This window comes from Sinocyclocheilus rhinocerous, unplaced genomic scaffold (assembly GCF_001515625.1).
Source record: "Sinocyclocheilus rhinocerous isolate Xijiao unplaced genomic scaffold, SAMN03320098_v1.1 scaffold1148, whole genome shotgun sequence".
In the NCBI taxonomy this organism is placed as follows: domain Eukaryota; kingdom Metazoa; phylum Chordata; class Actinopteri; order Cypriniformes; family Cyprinidae; genus Sinocyclocheilus; species Sinocyclocheilus rhinocerous.
The window spans coordinates 823,183-842,198 of record NW_015664019.1 but is presented as its reverse complement, the minus strand read 5'-3'; the positions used below and the strand labels follow the sequence as shown (position 1 = coordinate 842,198).

At 36.0% G+C, this 19,016-nt stretch overlaps 2 protein-coding genes and 1 pseudogene across 4 annotated transcripts in view; 2 read left to right on the top strand and 1 right to left on the bottom strand.

The window, feature by feature from the left end:
* LOC107729358 (glycogen synthase kinase-3 beta-like) overlaps positions 1-9,978 on the bottom strand; it is a 21,444-nt gene extending 11,466 nt beyond the window's left edge. Inside the window, exons 1-4 of one of the 3 annotated variants that reach the window (XM_016539837.1) lie at positions 9,742-9,978; positions 9,247-9,377; positions 6,086-6,279; positions 5,866-5,949 (exon numbers count right to left, since the gene is read on the bottom strand). In XM_016539837.1, the coding sequence (XP_016395323.1) occupies positions 5,866-5,949; positions 6,086-6,279; positions 9,247-9,334 (366 nt within the window). In that variant the 5' untranslated portion in view covers positions 9,335-9,377; positions 9,742-9,978. Of the gene's footprint in view, positions 1-5,865; positions 5,950-6,085; positions 6,280-9,246 lie in introns of all 3 variants that reach the window. The other 2 variants (XM_016539836.1, XM_016539838.1) reach the window with 2 other exon arrangements.
* A 1,540-nt stretch (positions 9,979-11,518) lies between these two features.
* LOC107729370 (protein FAM32A-like) lies at positions 11,519-12,557 on the top strand. Its single transcript, XM_016539851.1, has 4 exons — positions 11,519-11,752; position 11,817; positions 12,015-12,068; positions 12,171-12,557. Exons 1-4 carry the CDS (start codon positions 11,574-11,576, stop codon positions 12,237-12,239), a joined length of 303 nt encoding a protein of 100 aa, XP_016395337.1. The 5' UTR covers positions 11,519-11,573; the 3' UTR covers positions 12,240-12,557.
* A 2,602-nt stretch (positions 12,558-15,159) lies between these two features.
* Positions 15,160-18,172, top strand: LOC107729343 (natterin-3-like; annotated as a pseudogene).
* The last annotated feature ends 844 nt before the right edge of the window (positions 18,173-19,016 follow it).

The following is a 19,016-nucleotide window of genomic DNA, read 5'->3' as shown; positions in this document are numbered from 1 at the left end:
TGCATGTTGACCTTTAAACCTTAATTTAACTTTCAACAACAGATATTTAAGCACAATAAATGTTTTTGCGCTGCTTATTAATTGTCTCTGTTTTCCGTCTGTCTGACGCGCGTGCACGCACCGGCGCTTATTCAGTAAAGATTCAAACTTAACTAATGCATTAGCTTAAAGCTTAAATAAAGAATTCTCATGTTTTGGGCAGCTTGGATCACGTAACTCTCCCGCAGCATCTCATTCTGTTTCCTTCACTATTTTTAGATACATTTTGTACATAGAAATGTGTAATTCAGTGCTGTAATTTGACACGGTCGGCTGAAGTTGGAGGTGCACTGTGGGCAGACCCGACTAATCGATAATGATAATGATAATTTTCATAATCGATAATAATCGATTTTATCCTGTATCGATATTGTGGCACGTGTGCAGCAGTGGACCGCGCTTAATTTGAATACAAGAACACCGTTTAAAATGGAGTAGAAAAGTGCAAGGTTTCTAAAAAATTGTGAATAGAGCATAATATATGTGACCCTGGACCACAAAACTAGTCTTAATTCGCGGTGGTATATTTGTATCAATAGCCAAAAATACATTGTTTGGGTCAAATTTATTGATTTTTCTTTTATGCCAAAAATCATTAGGACATTAAAGGGGTCATATGATGCGATTTCAATTTCTCCTTTCTCTTTGGAGTGTTACAAGCTCTTGGTGCATAAAGAAGATCTGTAAAGTTGCAAAGACTAAAGTCTCAAATCCAAAGAGATATTCTTTATAAAAGTTCAGAGTCAACCACACCTACCTAAAACGACTCGTTCTAACACGCACCCACATGTCTAAGTCGCTATGTGGGAAGATTTGCATAACGCAGCCCAAATGTTCACGCAAAGAAAGAAGACGTAACTTTTATTCTCGCTGTAGTATTGATGCCGCCATGTCAATAAAGCTTGCATATGGATCCGCACGTCTCACGTCTTGTTAAAGTTAAAGGTGTAATCTGCCGATTGTCCTGCAGGTGACCGCATAAACCTGTCTTCTAAGATGCACTTAGGGCTTTACGATTACTCCAGAGCACTCGTAGATCTACGATGATTTTCAAGTGCTACTTAAGTTACGATGCTTTTGGGAAACAGACCGTAATATTAACATCAGTCGTACGATCGTTTTTACAAACTTCTTAGGCTTACGAAGCTTTTGGGAAACGCAGCCCAGCTCCCTCTGTCAATGATCTAGCACCCCTTCAGCACCTGCGTTCAAAATTCTCTGGCGCCGCCCCTAGTACATCGATGCATTTTTGAAAAGCAAAAATTAAGTTTGTCCAACTGAGAGCATAATATATAGGCTACAACAAGGTTTAATCTGGCCGCAGAGGAACACAACCGGGTTGCCTGATATAAAGAGACTAAATCCTCGACACAGAGCTTCCCACTTGCGCTATACGGACATATCTGCTAAGTGTGTTACTTATCTTTGTCAACCTGGCAACCATGTGTACGCGCTCTCTCTTCACTGTGGATAAACCCGCTTGCTTTCTGAAAACACCGGTAAACTTGCAGTTTAGCGATCTCCACTTCAATATCCTCAGAAAAGTGTAATTCTTCAAGTGTTTACGAGAGAGAGAGAGAGAAAGAGAGGCTGTGTTTGTTTGAATTAACACTTGCCGCGTGCGTTTCTCTATTAACAGTGAAGCTGTGGCTTTAATTACTTTAGATACAATGTTACCAGCTTCTTGTTGAGAAAGATCATGTAGCTCTTGAGTGATTAAGCTATTTTATTTATAAAATTGTGGGGCAGCGCTAAAAAGTTTGTGTTGCTGAATGTCTGTGTGCGCGCGCAACGTAATCTGTTTGAGTGACTAAACAAGTGTGCATGAGCTACAAGACAGCGCATTAGCTTAGAACTCTTCTAATTTTTATTTTTATTTTTTTAAACGTAGAGAGTGTTTTAATTTGTGCAATGATAACCTACCAGGAATGTTAAGATTATTTTTTATATATTAGTACGAGTACATTAAAATATACATTTATTAGAATGAGTACATTATTATTTATGGGCTTAAAAACAAGATGCAAACAATCAGAATATTGTAGCTGGTGGGGAGTGCCCAATGTAAACATATGCCATTACCTATATTATACTGTGGTACAGTTATGGTGGCCCTTCATAATGCAGAGGTCAACTGCCTGATCTGCCAATAGTTAGCAATGGCCCTATAGTATGCATTGTTTAGTAAACAACTGTTTTACTAAATTCTGCTGAGGTGAAATTCAGTGCAGTCCTGTATCGGCGCTTGCTTTCTGAAAACACCGGTAAACTTGCAGTTTAGCGATCTCCACTTCAATATCCTCAGAAAAGTGTAATTCTTCAAGTGTTTACGAGAGAGAGAGAGAGAAAGAGAGGCTGTGTTTGTTTGAATTAACACTGTTTTGCCGCGTTTCTCTATTAACAGTGAAGCTGTGGCTTTAATTACTTTAGATACAATGTTACCAGCTTCTTGTTGAGAAAGATCATGTAGCTCTTGAGTGATTAAGCTATTTTATTTATAAAATTGTGGGGCAGCGCTAAAAAGTTTGTGTTGCTGAATGTCTGTGTGCGCGCGCAATGTAATCTGTTTGAGTGACTAAACAAGTGTGCATGAGCTACAAGACAGCGCATTAGCTTAGAACTCTTCTAATTTTTATTTTTATTTTTTTAAACGTAGAGAGTGTTTTAATTTGTGCAATGATAACCTACCAGGAATGTTAAGATTATTTTTTATATATTAGTACGAGTACATTAAAATATACATTTATTAGAATGAGTACATTATTATTTATGGGCTTAAAAACAAGATGCAAACAATCAGAATATTGTAGCTGGTGGGGAGTGCCCAATGTAAACATATGCCATTACCTATATTATACTGTGGTACAGTTATGGTGGCCCTTCATAATGCAGAGGTCAACTGCCTGATCTGCCAATAGTTAGCAATGGCCCTATAGTATGCATTGTTTAGTAAACAACTGTTTTACTAAATTCTGCTGAGGTGAAATTCAGTGCAGTCCTGTATCGGGATACGTATTGTATCGTGACTTTGCTGGTGATACACAGCCCTACTAAATATATGCATGAAGTAAAAAGCTACAGCACTATTAAGATTGATTGATTACTTATTTATTTATTCAGAGTTTCTGCAGGTTTTATGAAGGTAAATTTAAGACTTTTAAGACCTTTTTAAGGAAAATGTAACAAATGCTCCCAACTACTAGAATTTGGACATTTTTACTGTACCTTCTGATCATACTGCAAAAAACAAAAAAACAAAAAAATAATGTTTATCATCTGTATTTTTGTCTTGTTTTCCAGTGCAAATGCCTAAAGATTCTTTAAGCAAGATACATTTACTTGAGAAGCAAAATAAATAAAATAAGAAGTCTTGTTTTATGAGAAAGTTATCAAAACTGAGTTTATGATTAAAACAAGAACAAATATCAGCCAATGGGCTAAAAAAATCCTAATTCAAAGGTAAGTTTTCATTCATACCTCTTAACAGATTATTGTTATTGTTTTAACCATAAACTAAATAAATTTTGCTCAATTTCTGAAAAAAACAAAAGACTTTCAAGTAAATGTACCTTGAGTTTAAGATGTGTAGAGATTTGTACTGGGAAACAAAAACTCTGAGGAAGATATTCAATTCTGCAGTGCATGCAACATTTAAATCCATGACTCTATGAATTTAAGACTTTCTGCTCTGATTTAAGACTTTTTTAGGCCTTAATTTGTGGAAAGGCGAATTAAGACTTTTTAAGATCAGCAGAAACCCTGTTATTATTTATTGTGCCATTTTCATGGCAATTTTGCCACAAATACTTACTATAAAAAAATCACATTACCATAAAATAACTTATTAAACTCATTAATGTAATATAGCAATACAAATCTGAAAATAGGCTTAAGTTTCCTTACGTGAAATATAATTTCTTGTAATATATTTTAATTTACTCTACATATTTTTTTAAATAAAAACACTTGACTAAAATTTGTACTCTATTGGATATTTTTCAAGTATGAGCAGGTCTCCAGACAAAAAAATTGAGTAAGGAGCCATTGGCTCCTATAAGAAAAAAACCTAGGCGCCAAATTATTTTTTTAGTTGCCACAGAATAAACGTGTTTTATTTTTTTTAACATTTTAACATTTCAATCATACTGTCATGTGTTTATGTCTCATCTTTTCTTGACTTTATCAGCATTTTAATCCATCTTGTAGATGGCCTGGGAACTAAGGTTCACTTAAAGTTTTGTCTAAATGTTTTCATAAAGAACCTTTAACATCTGAAGAACGTAACATCTTTAACATTGTGGCGAAAGAAGGTTCTTCAGATTATACAAAATTGAGAAAGAGATGGTTCTTTAAAGTTTACAAGCTTTACACGTTTTCCGCAGTTTGAAACACTGAATGAGCTTTTACATGAGACATTTCAGTAAGAGGTACTGTAGGCTCTCTTATAAAATAAGCTACGTTTTGATGTTAATTCACGTTCATTATGTACTATAGTAGTAAAGAGAAAGATGAAATGGGTTCACGTGCCGCTTGAACTGAGGTGCTAAAGCGATCGCGCCTGCCGCATTAAAGAGTGCCAAAACAACGTATTTATTGTTTGAATTTGGCATAATTTTAAAGCGTTACATGAGACATTTCAGTAAGTTGTACTGTAGGCTCTCTTATAAAATAGCCTACCTTTTTATGTTAATTCACGTTCATTATTTACTATAGTAGTAAAGAGAAAGATTAAATGGGTTCACTAGCCGCTTGAACTGAGGCGCTAAAGCGATCGCGCCTGCCGCATTAAAGAGCGCCAAAACCGTATTTATTGTTTGAATTTCGTTATGAATTTGGAATCATTTTAAAGCTGGTACTTTGTTTATTAAAAAGTAGCAAAGCACAAAGCTTTTTGCAATTACTGGATGGCAAGTGCGCTTCAGATAATATGAAGTTCACGCATTAACAGAACACAGCATAGACTAAGATCTGAGATGAGGACTGTTTCAAACTCTTTTTTCCACTAAAACTTTGATGCGCATCGTCTCAGTTTAATACGTGAACATAACAAAAGATGTGATCTCAAAACAATCTGGGAAAAAGGCATTACATGCAAATTTTTAAAGGGGTCATATGATGCGATTTCTATTTTTCCTTTTCTTTAGTGTGTTATGTAACTATTTGTGCATGTATAAGACCTGCAGAGTTACAAAGCTCAAAGTCTCCCACAAAAGGATTTATTCTATCTAAAAGAGAAGGCTGATCCACACCGGGCTAAAACGCCTCATTCTACGCCACGATGTGGAAATATTAGCATAATGCCGCCCAAATGTTCATGCAAAGAAAGAAGGCGTGGTTTCAGGAAAAGCAGTAGTGTTGATGCAGCCATGTCAGGGAGACGCTGTGTGTTTCAGTGCGAAAGTAAAAGCACTTTGGCCTTTGCTGAAAACGACGTGTTTGAGATAGGCGGGGCATAGAGGACCTACAATAATGTACAGTATTTGAAAAATAATGTGTTTTTTGAACATTAAAGCATGTCAACATATTCTGTTACACCAAATACACAAAATAATGATCTTTAAAATAGCATCACATGACCCCTTTAAGTTATAAGTTATAAGTTATATAAACTACCTGCAGGGCTCTGCTGCAGTCCCTTGCAAGCACAGCTCATTAAAAAGTTAGATATCAGACTGCTATTCACTTCGGGGTTGCACCATAGGAATACATATCCCACGACCCCGAGCATTTGCTGGAAACTGCTGGACAGCATGTTTCTGGTCTATAGGGCACATGATGCTGCTCATAAAAAAAAAACAGAACAGAGGTAAGAAAAGTGGTACTCACTTTGTCTCCACTGGAGTAGAAGAAGTAGCGCAGACGGACAATGTTACAGTGATCCAACTTCCTCATGATCTGTAACTCACGATTCTGACATAAAAACAATTTATAGACAGAGAGAAAGAAAGAATCATGAGAAATGACATCAATATAATGCTAAACGGTTATAAGGCTAAACTAGTCACTTTAAGACTAAATGATAAACCAACAATAAAGAAATTCTTACCTTAAACCTTTTATCCTGCAGCACCTTCTTTATGGCCACCAGCTCTCCGGTGCTGCACAGCTTCGCTTGATATACGACCCCAAACGAGCCGTTCCCGATGACCTTTGTGTCCGTGTAGCTGACCTCCTGAGGTCGGTCGGGTCCCTGACCGGGGGTCGCGGCCACTGTTGTAACTTTACTGCCATCTTTATCTCCTAAAGAGAGAGAGAAAGTATACAATGACTATTCCTTTGTAATGAACTGGCCTGTTTTAAAATAGTATAAGCATGTGTGTGTGTGTGTGTGTGTGTGTGTGTGTGTGTGGCAGGTCAGGTGAGCTGTGGAGTAAAGTGCCGACAGAGTGCACGTTCAGCACGGGGAAATGTGATGAGTCAGAGGGTGTGAGTGTGCATACACAATCGCACGATGAGCTAATAAAGATCTCGGCTCCCAAACTTACGCAGCATGGAATTTTAATTGAGTCACGGCCCATTACTTACCCAGATCATCTTCCCATCCTGCTCCTCTGACACCATCCCGCTCGCCAACTGACTAGTCATTTAGCAATTCAGATAAACCGAGGCATTTAATATAAGACGCAGCTTAGCTTAATCTTCTCCGGTCTAAGAGACTTTTCAGCATTAATCACATTATCTCACATACAAAATGATAATCCCTCGCCATCCGCTATGTTAAGAACAGATGAAAATGAAACTATCATGAATAAAACATGAACTGATTATGAATATCCAATGATTAGCCCTGCAGAATTTAAACACCAACTTTCTACATATCAACCCTTGTATATTTGTTTTTATTATTATGAATGTTAGTCAGGATGAATGTCATTAACTTGAAGCGTATGACAGGCTGTGAGGCACCAACGTTCAATTGGCTGCACTTTGGGATGCACTAATATTAAAATCCTGAATGATACCAATAAGCCAATAATTATTTTCATGTTACGGCATTAAAATGTACAGTATGAAAAATGGATACTCATTTTGAGATTTACTAAATATTACATTGAACAGAATTACAACATTTATTTTATATTTATATTACACTATCATTCAAAACATTTTGGGTCAGTAAGATGTTTTTTAAGAATTTCATGTGAATTCAAGCAAGAATGCATTGAATTGATCAAATGACGTTAAAGACAAAAACTTTCAAATAAATGCTGTTTTTAGACTTTCTGTTTAACAAAAAAATCCTGGAAAACAAATATTACAAAAATATTAAGTAGCACAACTATTTACAACATTATTAATAATAAGAAATGTTTCTAGAGCAGCAAATCAGCATATCTGATCATTTTCATGCATCTCTACAGAATAAAAGTATTAATTTCTTTATAAATTTCCGACAACTTCATGTTTGACTTCTAATATAAAAATGAGGAACTACAAAATAAATGTTTCAACACATTGCAATGAAGAATTACTTGATGATAGAATTAGTTATATGTGTTTATATTCCAATATTGTATATATTAAGTGCACTAAATTTCAATAAAAATTAATCACTCTAATATACTGATTTGCTGCTCAAGAAACATTTATTATTATTATAGAAATATTGAAAATTAATATTTTTTTGTGAAAACAGTGATAAACAGCACATTAAAAAATGATTGATTTGAAATATAGATCTTTCTAACATTATAAATGTTTTTTTTCTGTCACTTTTGATCATTTTCATGCATCTCTACAGAATAAAAGTATTAATTTCTTTATAAATTTCCGACAACTTCATGTTTGACTTCTAATATCAAATGAGGAACTAAAAAATAAATGTTTCAACACATTGCAATGAAGAATTACTTGATGATAGAATTAGTTAGATGTGTTTATATTCCAATATTGTATATATTAAGTGCACTAAATTTCAATAAAAATTCTATTCTATTTTTGTGTCATTTACTCATCCTCCAAACCTGTATGAGTTTCTCCTGTTGAGTACAAAAAAAGAAGATACTTTGAAGAATGTGGGTAACCAAACAGTTGACGGTAGCCATTGACTTCCATAGTATGGAAAAAATGTCAATGGCTACCGTCAACTGTTTGGTTACCAGCATTCTTCAAAATATCTTCCTTTGTGTCCAACAGAAGAAAGAAACTCATGCAGGTTTGGAGCAACTTGATGGTAAATGATGACAGAACTTTCATTTTTTTGGTGAACTGTCCCTTTAAATGACAGTTTTGTGTCCATACAGGAATATTCTATTAATATCAGAATATGATCATGTGTTTATCATATAAATGTGATGGACACAATATTTTTTAAAAATCTGTAAAAGACAGTTCTTAATTCCTTAATCAGACATTTGGGTCACATAAAGACTTTATTTTTTCAGACTTCTATAACCTGGAATATTTGATTCATCTGGTTATGGTAATCAGGTCAGTGTTAGTTTAGGATCATTGGAATACTATTATAGTTTATTAACATTTGGAATTAGTTTTTATTTTTATATCTTCTGCTTTCATTTTATTTTAGTTAAAGTTTTAGTTATTTTGCTGTGTGTTTCTGTCATTTTCATTTGTTTTTTAATTATGTCTATGTACAGTAGCTTTTATTCACTTTTATTTTTACGTTTATTTTTACTACATCCAATTAAACAATGCGGCAACTAGCTGAAATTAAGAAAAAGCTTTTTTATATTTTATTTTATTTTATTTCAGTAAATGTTTCATTTATTTAAAGTAATTGAATTTTTTTTTTTTTTTTATGGTTTAGTTTTAGTTAACTTGTAATCAGGGTGATGTGTTTACATGATTACATGTTTAAAAATCGGATTATTATCTGACAATTCTTGTGCATGTTAACGCAGTCATTATCTTGCTGGGAAAAAAAAGGTCTGGGCACTGCAACCTCCCTGGAATAAACTACTGAGCTGTGCAATGATGCCCAGGCAGGGTGCTTTCTCAGAGCACAATGCAGCAAATGTATTTCCATTGAGCAGATCTGATAATAAGAGACAGGACCTGACCCATCCCTTGAGATCCAGACAGCATTACATTAGGGGAAAGATTATATGACAGATGCTCACAAACTGTATATCATACACATATCCATCCTGATCATAACCAAGTGTAAATTTCTTGTTTATCTTATAGTGTTTGGATGAGAAATATCACGATATGAGATATAGAGTAGTAGTAGATGTTGATACTTACTGATGACTTTCATGCTGCCAAAGGCTGAAGGCTGCGGCACTGGCTTGCAGCTCTCCGCAAATGAGGTGGTCCTAGGCCGGCCTGACATCTCCAAGATCCCGTTACTGTTCAACCACGATCCTTATAGGCTCCTTTAACACAAGAGTAAATATCTGGGTTCCGAATAGCTTCTGTTTAAGCAAATAAAGGAAAACTCCAGGCTATCTCTTCTAATGCAGTGAATTCAGAGGTGGTCAGCTGATTGTAGATGAAGATATCCGTTCATTAACCACCGAATGTGGCGTTTAAAAACACTTTACAAGGCAAATGGCACAAATTAGTCCCCGTTTTAGACTCGCCGATGATAATGTCACAGAAAAATGTCTATGGAAAAACAAAATCACATTATCTTGGACAGACATTCAGCCTATATCAGTTCACATCAGTATATCCAGAGCGCAGAACTGTTATCTCGCATGCGCGCAGATGAAGTCTGCCGAGATCAGATAAACTTACTCAATTATAATTTATCTTTCACTTTGTAGCCTTCAGATGTTGCAGGCGGGTCTCGATAAAGCTGACACCGAGACTTGCCATGGCCGCATCAGTCCGTGAATATTGATCTAGATTCGATAAAACGCAAATAATTCAGGCATCTTTCTTCCAAATGACGGTAAGGATGTCGCTAGGTTTTTCTTGAGCCATATAAAAAAAACACAGAATCCCTGACGAAGACGTTTCCTTCCGAGTGACACAACCGCTCTGGATACCTCCTTCTAGCGACGTGAGTGAGATTCACGAACGAATCATTCAGAATCATGAATCGAATCTTTTTAATGGATCTTTCAAAACGACTCGTTCCAGAATCGGACTGGTTCTTGATTCCGCTGAGAGTATTGTAAATATTTTAAAAGCCCAATTGCATAAATATTGACCAATAAAACCTAGGTCTACTGTAATTACGTTTATGACGGCTCATTTAGCCAAAATGTAAATCAATAATCAGGATTTTTAATGTAAATGAAAATTATATTTAGGTTCTAAACTATGTTTTTTATGAGTTGGGACATTGCAGCAAACTGACTGAACTGGGACACTAAACACTCTTTTACATAAAATTTCATCGAAAAAAGCATAGTAAACAGCAATATACGTAACGTTTTAGAGCCACGCCGGGACCACGTAGTGACGAAATGTCGTCATGGCGTAGAGAATCGCTGAATTGTTTCTTTGAAATGAACTGTTCAAAAGAACCGATTCACGGAAATTAGTCAGGCTTCCCACCACTACCTCCTACCGGAAAGTGAAGGATAGCGCAGTACAGTACTCCCTCTCTCTCCGCTCATCCGCTGCTGTTACATTACTGCCTCCACTCGCTTTGGAAAATAGTACGTCTTTTACGTAAAGACGCGCTTTCAAACGTAAAGCTCTCCGCTGAAAGCGCGCAACGTGATTTCGAAATTGTGAAGGCGTAGACGTGACGTACGCGCGCCCTGAAGGGAAATGGGTGGAGAATCCGCAAGCCAATGATGATTGAGTGTTTATACAAATCACTTTATACAAATGTCATGTAAATTATAAGAAATAATCAGGGGTCTATGACTTGTCTGTATGGTTGTTCCCTCTTTTGTCAGTTCCAAAATCTACTTACAACATTTTGCAAAAGGTTAAAATATATTTAATATATTTAATGTATGTTTTACACATATTTCAAATACTGTGTAAGATAAGTATTTCAAGAATTTTGATATCGCTCATACAAAACTCATACTGGTCAACCACCCGTTTTTATTTGTTTATTTTATTATGATACAATATGATACTTGTGCATTATTTACAGCTCTTTTTGAATTCAATTAATACCAATAATTTTTCGGATTTAAATGTATTTCTATTAATTTATTGAAATTCTTGTAGAAGTATTTGACGTACAGTGACGACATTATGTTAAAAAAGCCCTTCCCAAAAAAAAAAAAAAAAGTCTCATAAAATCAGTTCCAGTGGGCAAATACTGCCACTTGAAAATGACAAACGACAGTGGTGATATTTTTAATTTTATATTTTTATTTTTATACTTATTTTTTATAAAAAAATTATAATTTATAATAATGTTTCCCCTTAAAACTAATTTGATTCTCTCATCACACTGTATGTATGTATGTATGTATGTATGTATGTATGTATGTATGTATGTATGTATGTATGTATGTATTAGTATTTATAGAGTTTTAGCTTTTAGTTTTAATTACTTTTTCTTATTTGTAAGTCGCTTTGGATAAAAGCGTCTGCTAAATGAGTAAAAGTAAAAGCATGTGTTGGCATTTCCTTCACGATAGCCGTCAGCTGTTATGCTAGCTCTGTGTTGTTGTGCGAGTTATGTATGTATATGTATGACTACGTTACTGGCTAGAATTTACGTTTTTTTCTTCATGATTTTTTTCCATAGGACAAGGAAAGGAAACGAGAAAGTTTATGTTGATAAAAGGACACCAGCACAGATGGCATTCGACAAAATACAAGAAAAAGGGTATGACGAATATATATATATATATATAAAAGGTTTTCCTACAAGTAGTAGAAATATGCGGCAGTGTATATATATATATATATACAGTATATATATACTGTATATATATTATAAGACAAGTAGTTAATTGATTTGTTTTATGATTATTTCAAATGCTCAAAGAGCAATGAAATTACGTAATTTCTAATTTAAGACTTTTCACTGACAGAAATTGCGGTTTGACTTGCTATTGCTATATTCTCTCTTTGTAACTTTTTAATAGCAAATGGAAAAAATTTTAAAGAAGGCCTCCAAATCACATAAGAGAAGAGTTGAGGTGAGTCTGTCACTACTAACGTCGACGTTCATATTTTATGTAGCCTGTGTGTGTGTGTGTGTGTGTGTGTGTGAGACTAACAATATTTTTTGTGTGTTACAGGATTTCAACAGACACCTGGACACACTGACAGAGCATTTCGACATTCCCAAAGTCAGCTGGACGAAATAAATATCTATGGATTTTTAACTGGGTGCTTTCAGAGCAAGATCAGCTGCCATGATGTTACCACATGCTTCTTGCTTACTCTGCAACGAAGTCCAGAGCGATTTTTCCCCATTTTCATTTTTCCTTTGGGATGTAGTAAAATGATTCACTGTACATTGGAATTTTAAGATTTTGATTGGGTTTTGTTTATTGTAAGGCTTGACCACCAAAGAGTCAACTGTTTTATTTGTTGCATGTAGTTTTTAAGATTTCTGAATGGTTATAGTGGCCTGAAAACATGTTTTGAAATATAGTAACAGTAGATAGCACTGTTGGTTTAAACGTAACTTGTTTCATATGCTTCCTCTGGCCTCAGTTGTCACGGAAACACCTGCCTCACCAGCCGAATCAGCCTCCTACACCCGCTCACAATCACCTGATTACTGATCACGGACACCTGCACCCACTTACCACACCACTCAAATACTCACTCACCTCATTCACTCGTCGGCTGGTCTCAAGGTTACAAGCTTCTCCGCATGGGTTCCTTGCCTCCCGATCTGCCTACCAAACCTCGGATTCCTCAGTTCTCGGCCGGAGGACCAGAGTGCCGACCCCAGATAAGACTGTGTTCTATGCTTCCATTTATCCCTACGTTTGACTCTTTTCTGTTGGAAGCTCCTCCTCAGTTCCTATTAATAAACTCTCTGCCTTACGTTAACCTGTTTGTTTGCCTCTTTGTCCCGGAGGTGACATCAGTATTTTATTTTATTTGCCCCTAGAACAGCTCAAGAATTTAGATTCTCTCTTTGCCTGACCACCTGAAGTCATGGATGTCTTTTTCATTTTTTAAATTGGAATGAGAGAACAAGACTTAAGATCATAATGTTTGGGACAGAGGAAGCCTGAAAAACACCTATGATAACTTTTAATTCTCATGTCCCCTAACTCTAAAAAATGCTGGGTTAAATATTACCCAGCGCTGGGTTAAAAAGGGACAAACCCAGCTATTGGGTTGTTTTGACCCAGCGGTTGGGTTCAGAGCAACCCAATAGCTGGGTTTGTCCCTTTTTAACCCAGCATTTTTTAGAGTGTATGTGAAATCAAGTGTAAATAACCTGGGTCTTGTCTTTGACAGTGAAATAACGCTTGATAAACAAGTTAATGGTCTGGTTAAGTCTAGTTTCGTCCATTTGAGATCTTTAGCCAAAGTAAAATCATGTCTTTCTTGTAAAAAATAATGAAAGGGGAAATTCATCCAGTTATTACATCAAGGCTGGATTATTGTAATTGTCAGTATATTAGAATTAATTAATCATCTCTTGCCTGGCTACAAACTACAAGATGAATCGGCCAGGCTTCTGACTGCTTGTAAAAAATAATGAAAGGGGAAATTCATCCAGTTATTACATCAAGGCTGGATTATTGTAATTGTCAGTATTAGAATTAATTAATCATCTCTTGCCTGGCTACAAACTACAAGATGAATCGGCCAGGCTTCTGACTAGGGTGAAAAAATACCAGTCTTAAGCTCACTACATTGGTTTCCAGTTCAGCATACAATATGAGTATACAAAACATTATTTTGCCTAAAAATATATTCTTTCTTTGGGTTTAAATAATTGTGTCCACTAAATCACTGCATTGCAACTGAGAGGATTTTAAAGGGATAGTTCACCGCAAAATGAACATTCTATCATTTACTCACCCTCATGTCACTAAAAGAGTCTTTTTCTTGTAAAGATATTATCTTTCTTTGGGTTTAAACAAATGTCCACTATAAATCACTGCATTGCAACTGAGGATTTTAAAGGGATAGTTCACCGCAAAATGAACATTCTATCATTTACTCACCCTCATGTCGCTGCAAACCTGTATGACCTACATTCTTCTGTGGATAAAGTCAAAGTCAGCAAACAGCACAAAGTAACCACATCATTTATTCATGCTGCAATGCATGCTGGAAGTTCAAAAATCAGCAACAGTTGACCTTTGTTGGGTAAGTTACTCTAAAACAGTAATTAATAGCTACTAATTATATCTTAAGCAGTGTAATTAGCTTACTGTAGTAATTCCTCTCTAAAAAGTATTGCATTACTTATTACTAATTTCTAAATCCCATATCCTCGACCAGTTGAACAATGCAAGGATAGACTTGAAACTGCTTATTTATTTAATGCAATTACATCAGAAGTAACTGTAACTGAATTACAAACAAATCAAGAGTAATCCCTTACTTTACTTTTTCAAGAGAAATGTAATTCAATTACAGTAATTAATTACTTTGTAATGCATTACACCCAACACTGCAGTGAATAATGTGCATTTGTGACATTGTTGGTCTAAACGTAAATTCTACAGGGCTTTAGAGTTTTGCACGCTCGTGTATTTTCATTATAACCAACAAAATGTAAACATTATGCAAATAAGTGATTTATCATGCAGTGTAGAGAGATTTATTTATTAGAAGGGGAGTTTTCACAAGAGTGCAAAATATTTAAATGCAGGACTGAATCCAAAATGCGACTCTGATGTCAAAATTGATCTTGGAGTAAATGGAGACTAATATATTTGCCACATATTCTATATAACAATTTTCTTTGTTTATTTAATTGCTATCTTTTCACTTAACCTTTTTAAAGCAATGTTTACTTAATTGAAAAATTAAGGTTAAGGTTACATGCTGTTTTAATGTATATATTATTAGCATTAGCATTAGCATTAATAATTGCCTTTTTTAATTTCAAATAGTTAAATAGTTATTATATATGATAATAGTTTTTGCTATGTACTGAGAACCATGAAATTATACTGGTATTGGTACAGACTACTGACATTTTGGTACTGTGACAACAACATCTGTAGTATTTTGAGAGTATCAAATTGTGAATTAAATGTTGTGAATTTGAACCTTTAATCATTACTAATTGATTTGTTTTTCACTATGAAATATGGTCTGAAAAAATGTACAGAGAAGTATGGAAATTTGAGTCTGGAAAAGTATGGAATTTTGACATTGAAAATGTGTAGGAACTCTTTTGTTAGCTCTTTCAATGGTCAACTAATTTATCTGTTAAATTGTTCAACTGTTCCCCTTTAAATCTGCTAAAACCAAAAAAGAAAATGATAAAAATGTCATCCAGAGTGCAACTGATCTCAACAGCAACTTGAAATGGGTCGCATCAGCAGAAGTGCCGAAGGATGCAGTTTCTGTCAAGGATGAACAAAAAGAGTATTACAGTGCTAATCTTCTGCCACAATGTGAGTTTTGCTTCTTTGACAAAGATGAAATGTCATGTATAACATTGTTACAGGAGCATATAAGCAGCTCAGTTGTTAGTTATAATGCCATTATGTTTTTAGTGAACAAGGATAACTTTGAGATGATGGAATGGAAGAAATGTACCAATCGAAAGCTTCCACACATCATGAACTTTTTTTTTCTTTTTTTTTTAAATGAGGGGGACACTGATATGATCATATGTTATTGAAACAACTGAAGTCCTCACCTTAAACACTGACTTTAAAATGCAGCATTTAAACATTGTTGAGTATTTCATGTCAAGTGTGGTGACGTCAGAAAACCTAAGTGCTTCAAAATTTCCAAGCTTCCAACAAGAACTGCAAACTGTCCAAACATACGGTGAAATTCGACCAAAATATTGACAAAACAACTACTTACCAAACAGGTAGAACCCAACCCATACATTTGGAGTGAATGCAGAGATATCAGTCTGTGGTCAAATTCTGACTATGGCAAGTATTGGAGGAAAATTTGGGCTTAAATACGACTACAGTTGCTCTCGATCTAACACTACGTCTGTAGTTCAGAAAACCCTGCACTCTGAAAGTGACATGACATGATGTGACATGTGGCCAAGTATGGTGGCCCATACTCGGAATTAGTGCTCTGCATTTATCCCATCCAAAGTGCACACACACAGCAGTGAACACACACACACCGTGAACACACACCCGGAGCAGTGGGCAGCCATTTTTTGCTGCGGCGCCCAGGGAGCAAGTTGGGGGTTCGGTGCCTTGCTCAAGGGCACCTCAGTGGTGGTATTGAAGGTGGGAGAGGGCGCTGTACATTCACTCCCCCCACCTACAATCCCTGCCGGTATGAGACTTGAACCCGCAATCTTGGGTTATGAGTCCGACTCTCTAACCATTAGGCCACGACTTCCATTGAAAGTCAATGTTCCACCCAGCCATTCTTGCACCATTGAAATAACAAGCAATACCTTCACGACTGAAGTCCCGTTTACTGGCGAAATGACTAGAATGTACAAAAATAATGAAATACGCAAAACCTTCATCAACGGCACCTACATCCATCAGGAAGTAGTGGAAATTCAAACGCTTGTGAATCCCTGCCAACTGCTCTCTGAAGTAAGGAAATGTTAGTCAAAACATAATCAGTGTGCAGCTTCTGTATTGGAAAACAAGTGACATATTTTGTAAGTGTATGATTATAATCTAATGTCGTCATCACAGAATCACCTTTAAATCAGCATTGAACAGACTACCAGCATTGTCGTTTGCCTCAGTTTCATTGTGCATCATTTTTTAAAGAAACATCTTTATGTTTATTTGTTCATTTTAAAAGTGTTTTTTTTTCTGTCATACTGTTATTCAGTGGTTCCCAAACATTTTAAAAATATGGTAGCACCCATGTTATAGTGATCATTTCACAGCATCACTGAAAGAAAAAGAAAAAAACAGCAAAAGATTCATTCTGTTGTCATGAATTCCCCACCTCAATTACGAATTTGACTTTGTTTTCTTATTGAAGCTGGTAGCACATTCTGATGGCTGGTAGGCCATTGTGAAAAACTAGCTTTTTGCTGCTGGAGCTGGTTTTAGACCGGTCAGCAGGGGGAGCTCATTCCTTGACTTGTACGGGTGCAAAAGTCTTATAACGAATTGGACTTCAGAATGTAAAAAGAAGCAACCTTTTGATAAAGCGTTAGACCGGCACCTGTAAAAAGGAGCATTGTTCAGAAGAGCCATTAAACTGGCCTCCTGAAATTCTGTTGTCTTTAATTCCCCATCTTAATCACGAATTTTCCCTTATTGTTTAAGCTGGTAGCGCATCCTGATGGCCGTATTGAGTTTGTCAGGATGTGCTACCCCTCTATTAGAGCAGCTTTATTAAGGTACACAATACGAATGCAGCTGTTGCATGCAGTAGGCAGAGTCTGGTTCCTCACTAAAGCTAAGCAGGCCAGAGCCTGGTCAGTACTCTGGTGGGAGACAATTTGTGAAAATGTAGCTTGCTGCTGCAGCTAGTTTTAGTCCAGTAAGCAGCGGGTGATCATTCCCTGGCTTGAATGGATGCAAAAGTCCTAATATAATGATGCAGACTTTAGATTGTGAAAAGGAGCGTCCTTCAGATGAGGCATTAAACTGGCCTCCTGACACGGTCAGAGCCATTATCCACAAATGGAGAAAGCTTGGAACAGTGGTGAACCTTCCCAGGAGTGGCCGGCCTACCAAAATTACTCCAAGAGCGCAACGGCGACTCATCCAGGAGGTCATAAAAGAACCCAGAACAACATCTAAAGAACTGCAGGCCTCACTTGCGTCAATTAAGACAGACAGACAGATAGATAGATAGATGATAGATAGATAGATAGGTAGAGAGATAGATAGATAATTACTATGTTACTATTACCAAACATTATTTACAGCTCATTTTAATTTCTATTTTATTGATTTATTGATTTATTTCTTTTAGACTATTTATCTACTATTTTGATACATTTATTTTGAGTCAGTTTTTACAAAACCTCAGACACTGCACCTTTATTAGAATCTAGTCATAAATTACTGTTGTAATATATAAATATGTATTAATTGCATAATTTGTGATTAGTGTTGTTTATTTTAGGTTTTTCCACGCACTAAACCTCCCCCGAGCCAATATCCACAAAACCCCAGACGCTGCACCTTAATTAGATGCTAGTCATAAATTAGCATTGCCGTGGCGAATACGCTGGATTCTCTGGGTCTGTGACACTGCATGATGTCACATATGGTTCTAATGAGAACGTATTGATGTTATCTAACATAAGGTTCAGCTGCTGTGCTGATGTAACTCTTTTTTGTCTTATATTGTGCTCGTCTTATCTTTAAGATTTAATACACAGGTTAGCTTCTAGCTAGTACAGTTTGTGGCGTTTTAATTTTCAATTCAATTAAATATATCAGAGCTGAAGGCAGCTTGGGAGGGATGCAATTATTTCAGTTATTACTAAATTATGCAACTGTCTAAATTATAACCGTCTAGAATGTCACAATGGAAATTCCCATTTGAAGCTGTCAGTTTTAATTTTTGCACCCAATAATTTTTTTTTTTCCCTTTTTTTAGCATTTAAAAAGTAGAGAGAAGTGCATATGTGCTTTAATTTGTACAACCCAAGCTGTTTGTTACTTTCACAACTGCTGTAAAAATCAATACAATACCCTAGTTATGCTTGGAGACTTCAACATCCACCTAGATAAACCTCAGGCTGCAGACTTCCACACTCTGCTTGCCTCTTTTGATCTCAAGCGAGTGTTAACTACGGCTACTCACAAATCAGGCAACCAACTGGACCTTATTTACACACGACACTGCTCCACTGATCATCTGCTGGCTACTCCACTGCACACCTCGGATCACTTCCTCCTCACTCTTAACCTCAACATGGTTCCTGACACAACACATACCCCTCCACATGTCACTTTTCAACGTAACATACGCTCACTCTCACCCTCCCGGCTATCTGCTATGGTTTCATCTTTGCTTCCTTCCCC

Coding starts and splice junctions, on each gene's coding strand:
- LOC107729370 (XM_016539851.1), top strand. CDS start 11,574: ATGCTAGCTCTGTGTTGTTGTGCGAGTTATGTATGTATATGTATGACT. Junction 12,069..12,170: donor CACATAAGAGAAGAGTTGAG/GTGAGTCTGTCA, acceptor TGTGTGTTACAG/GATTTCAACAGACACCTGGA.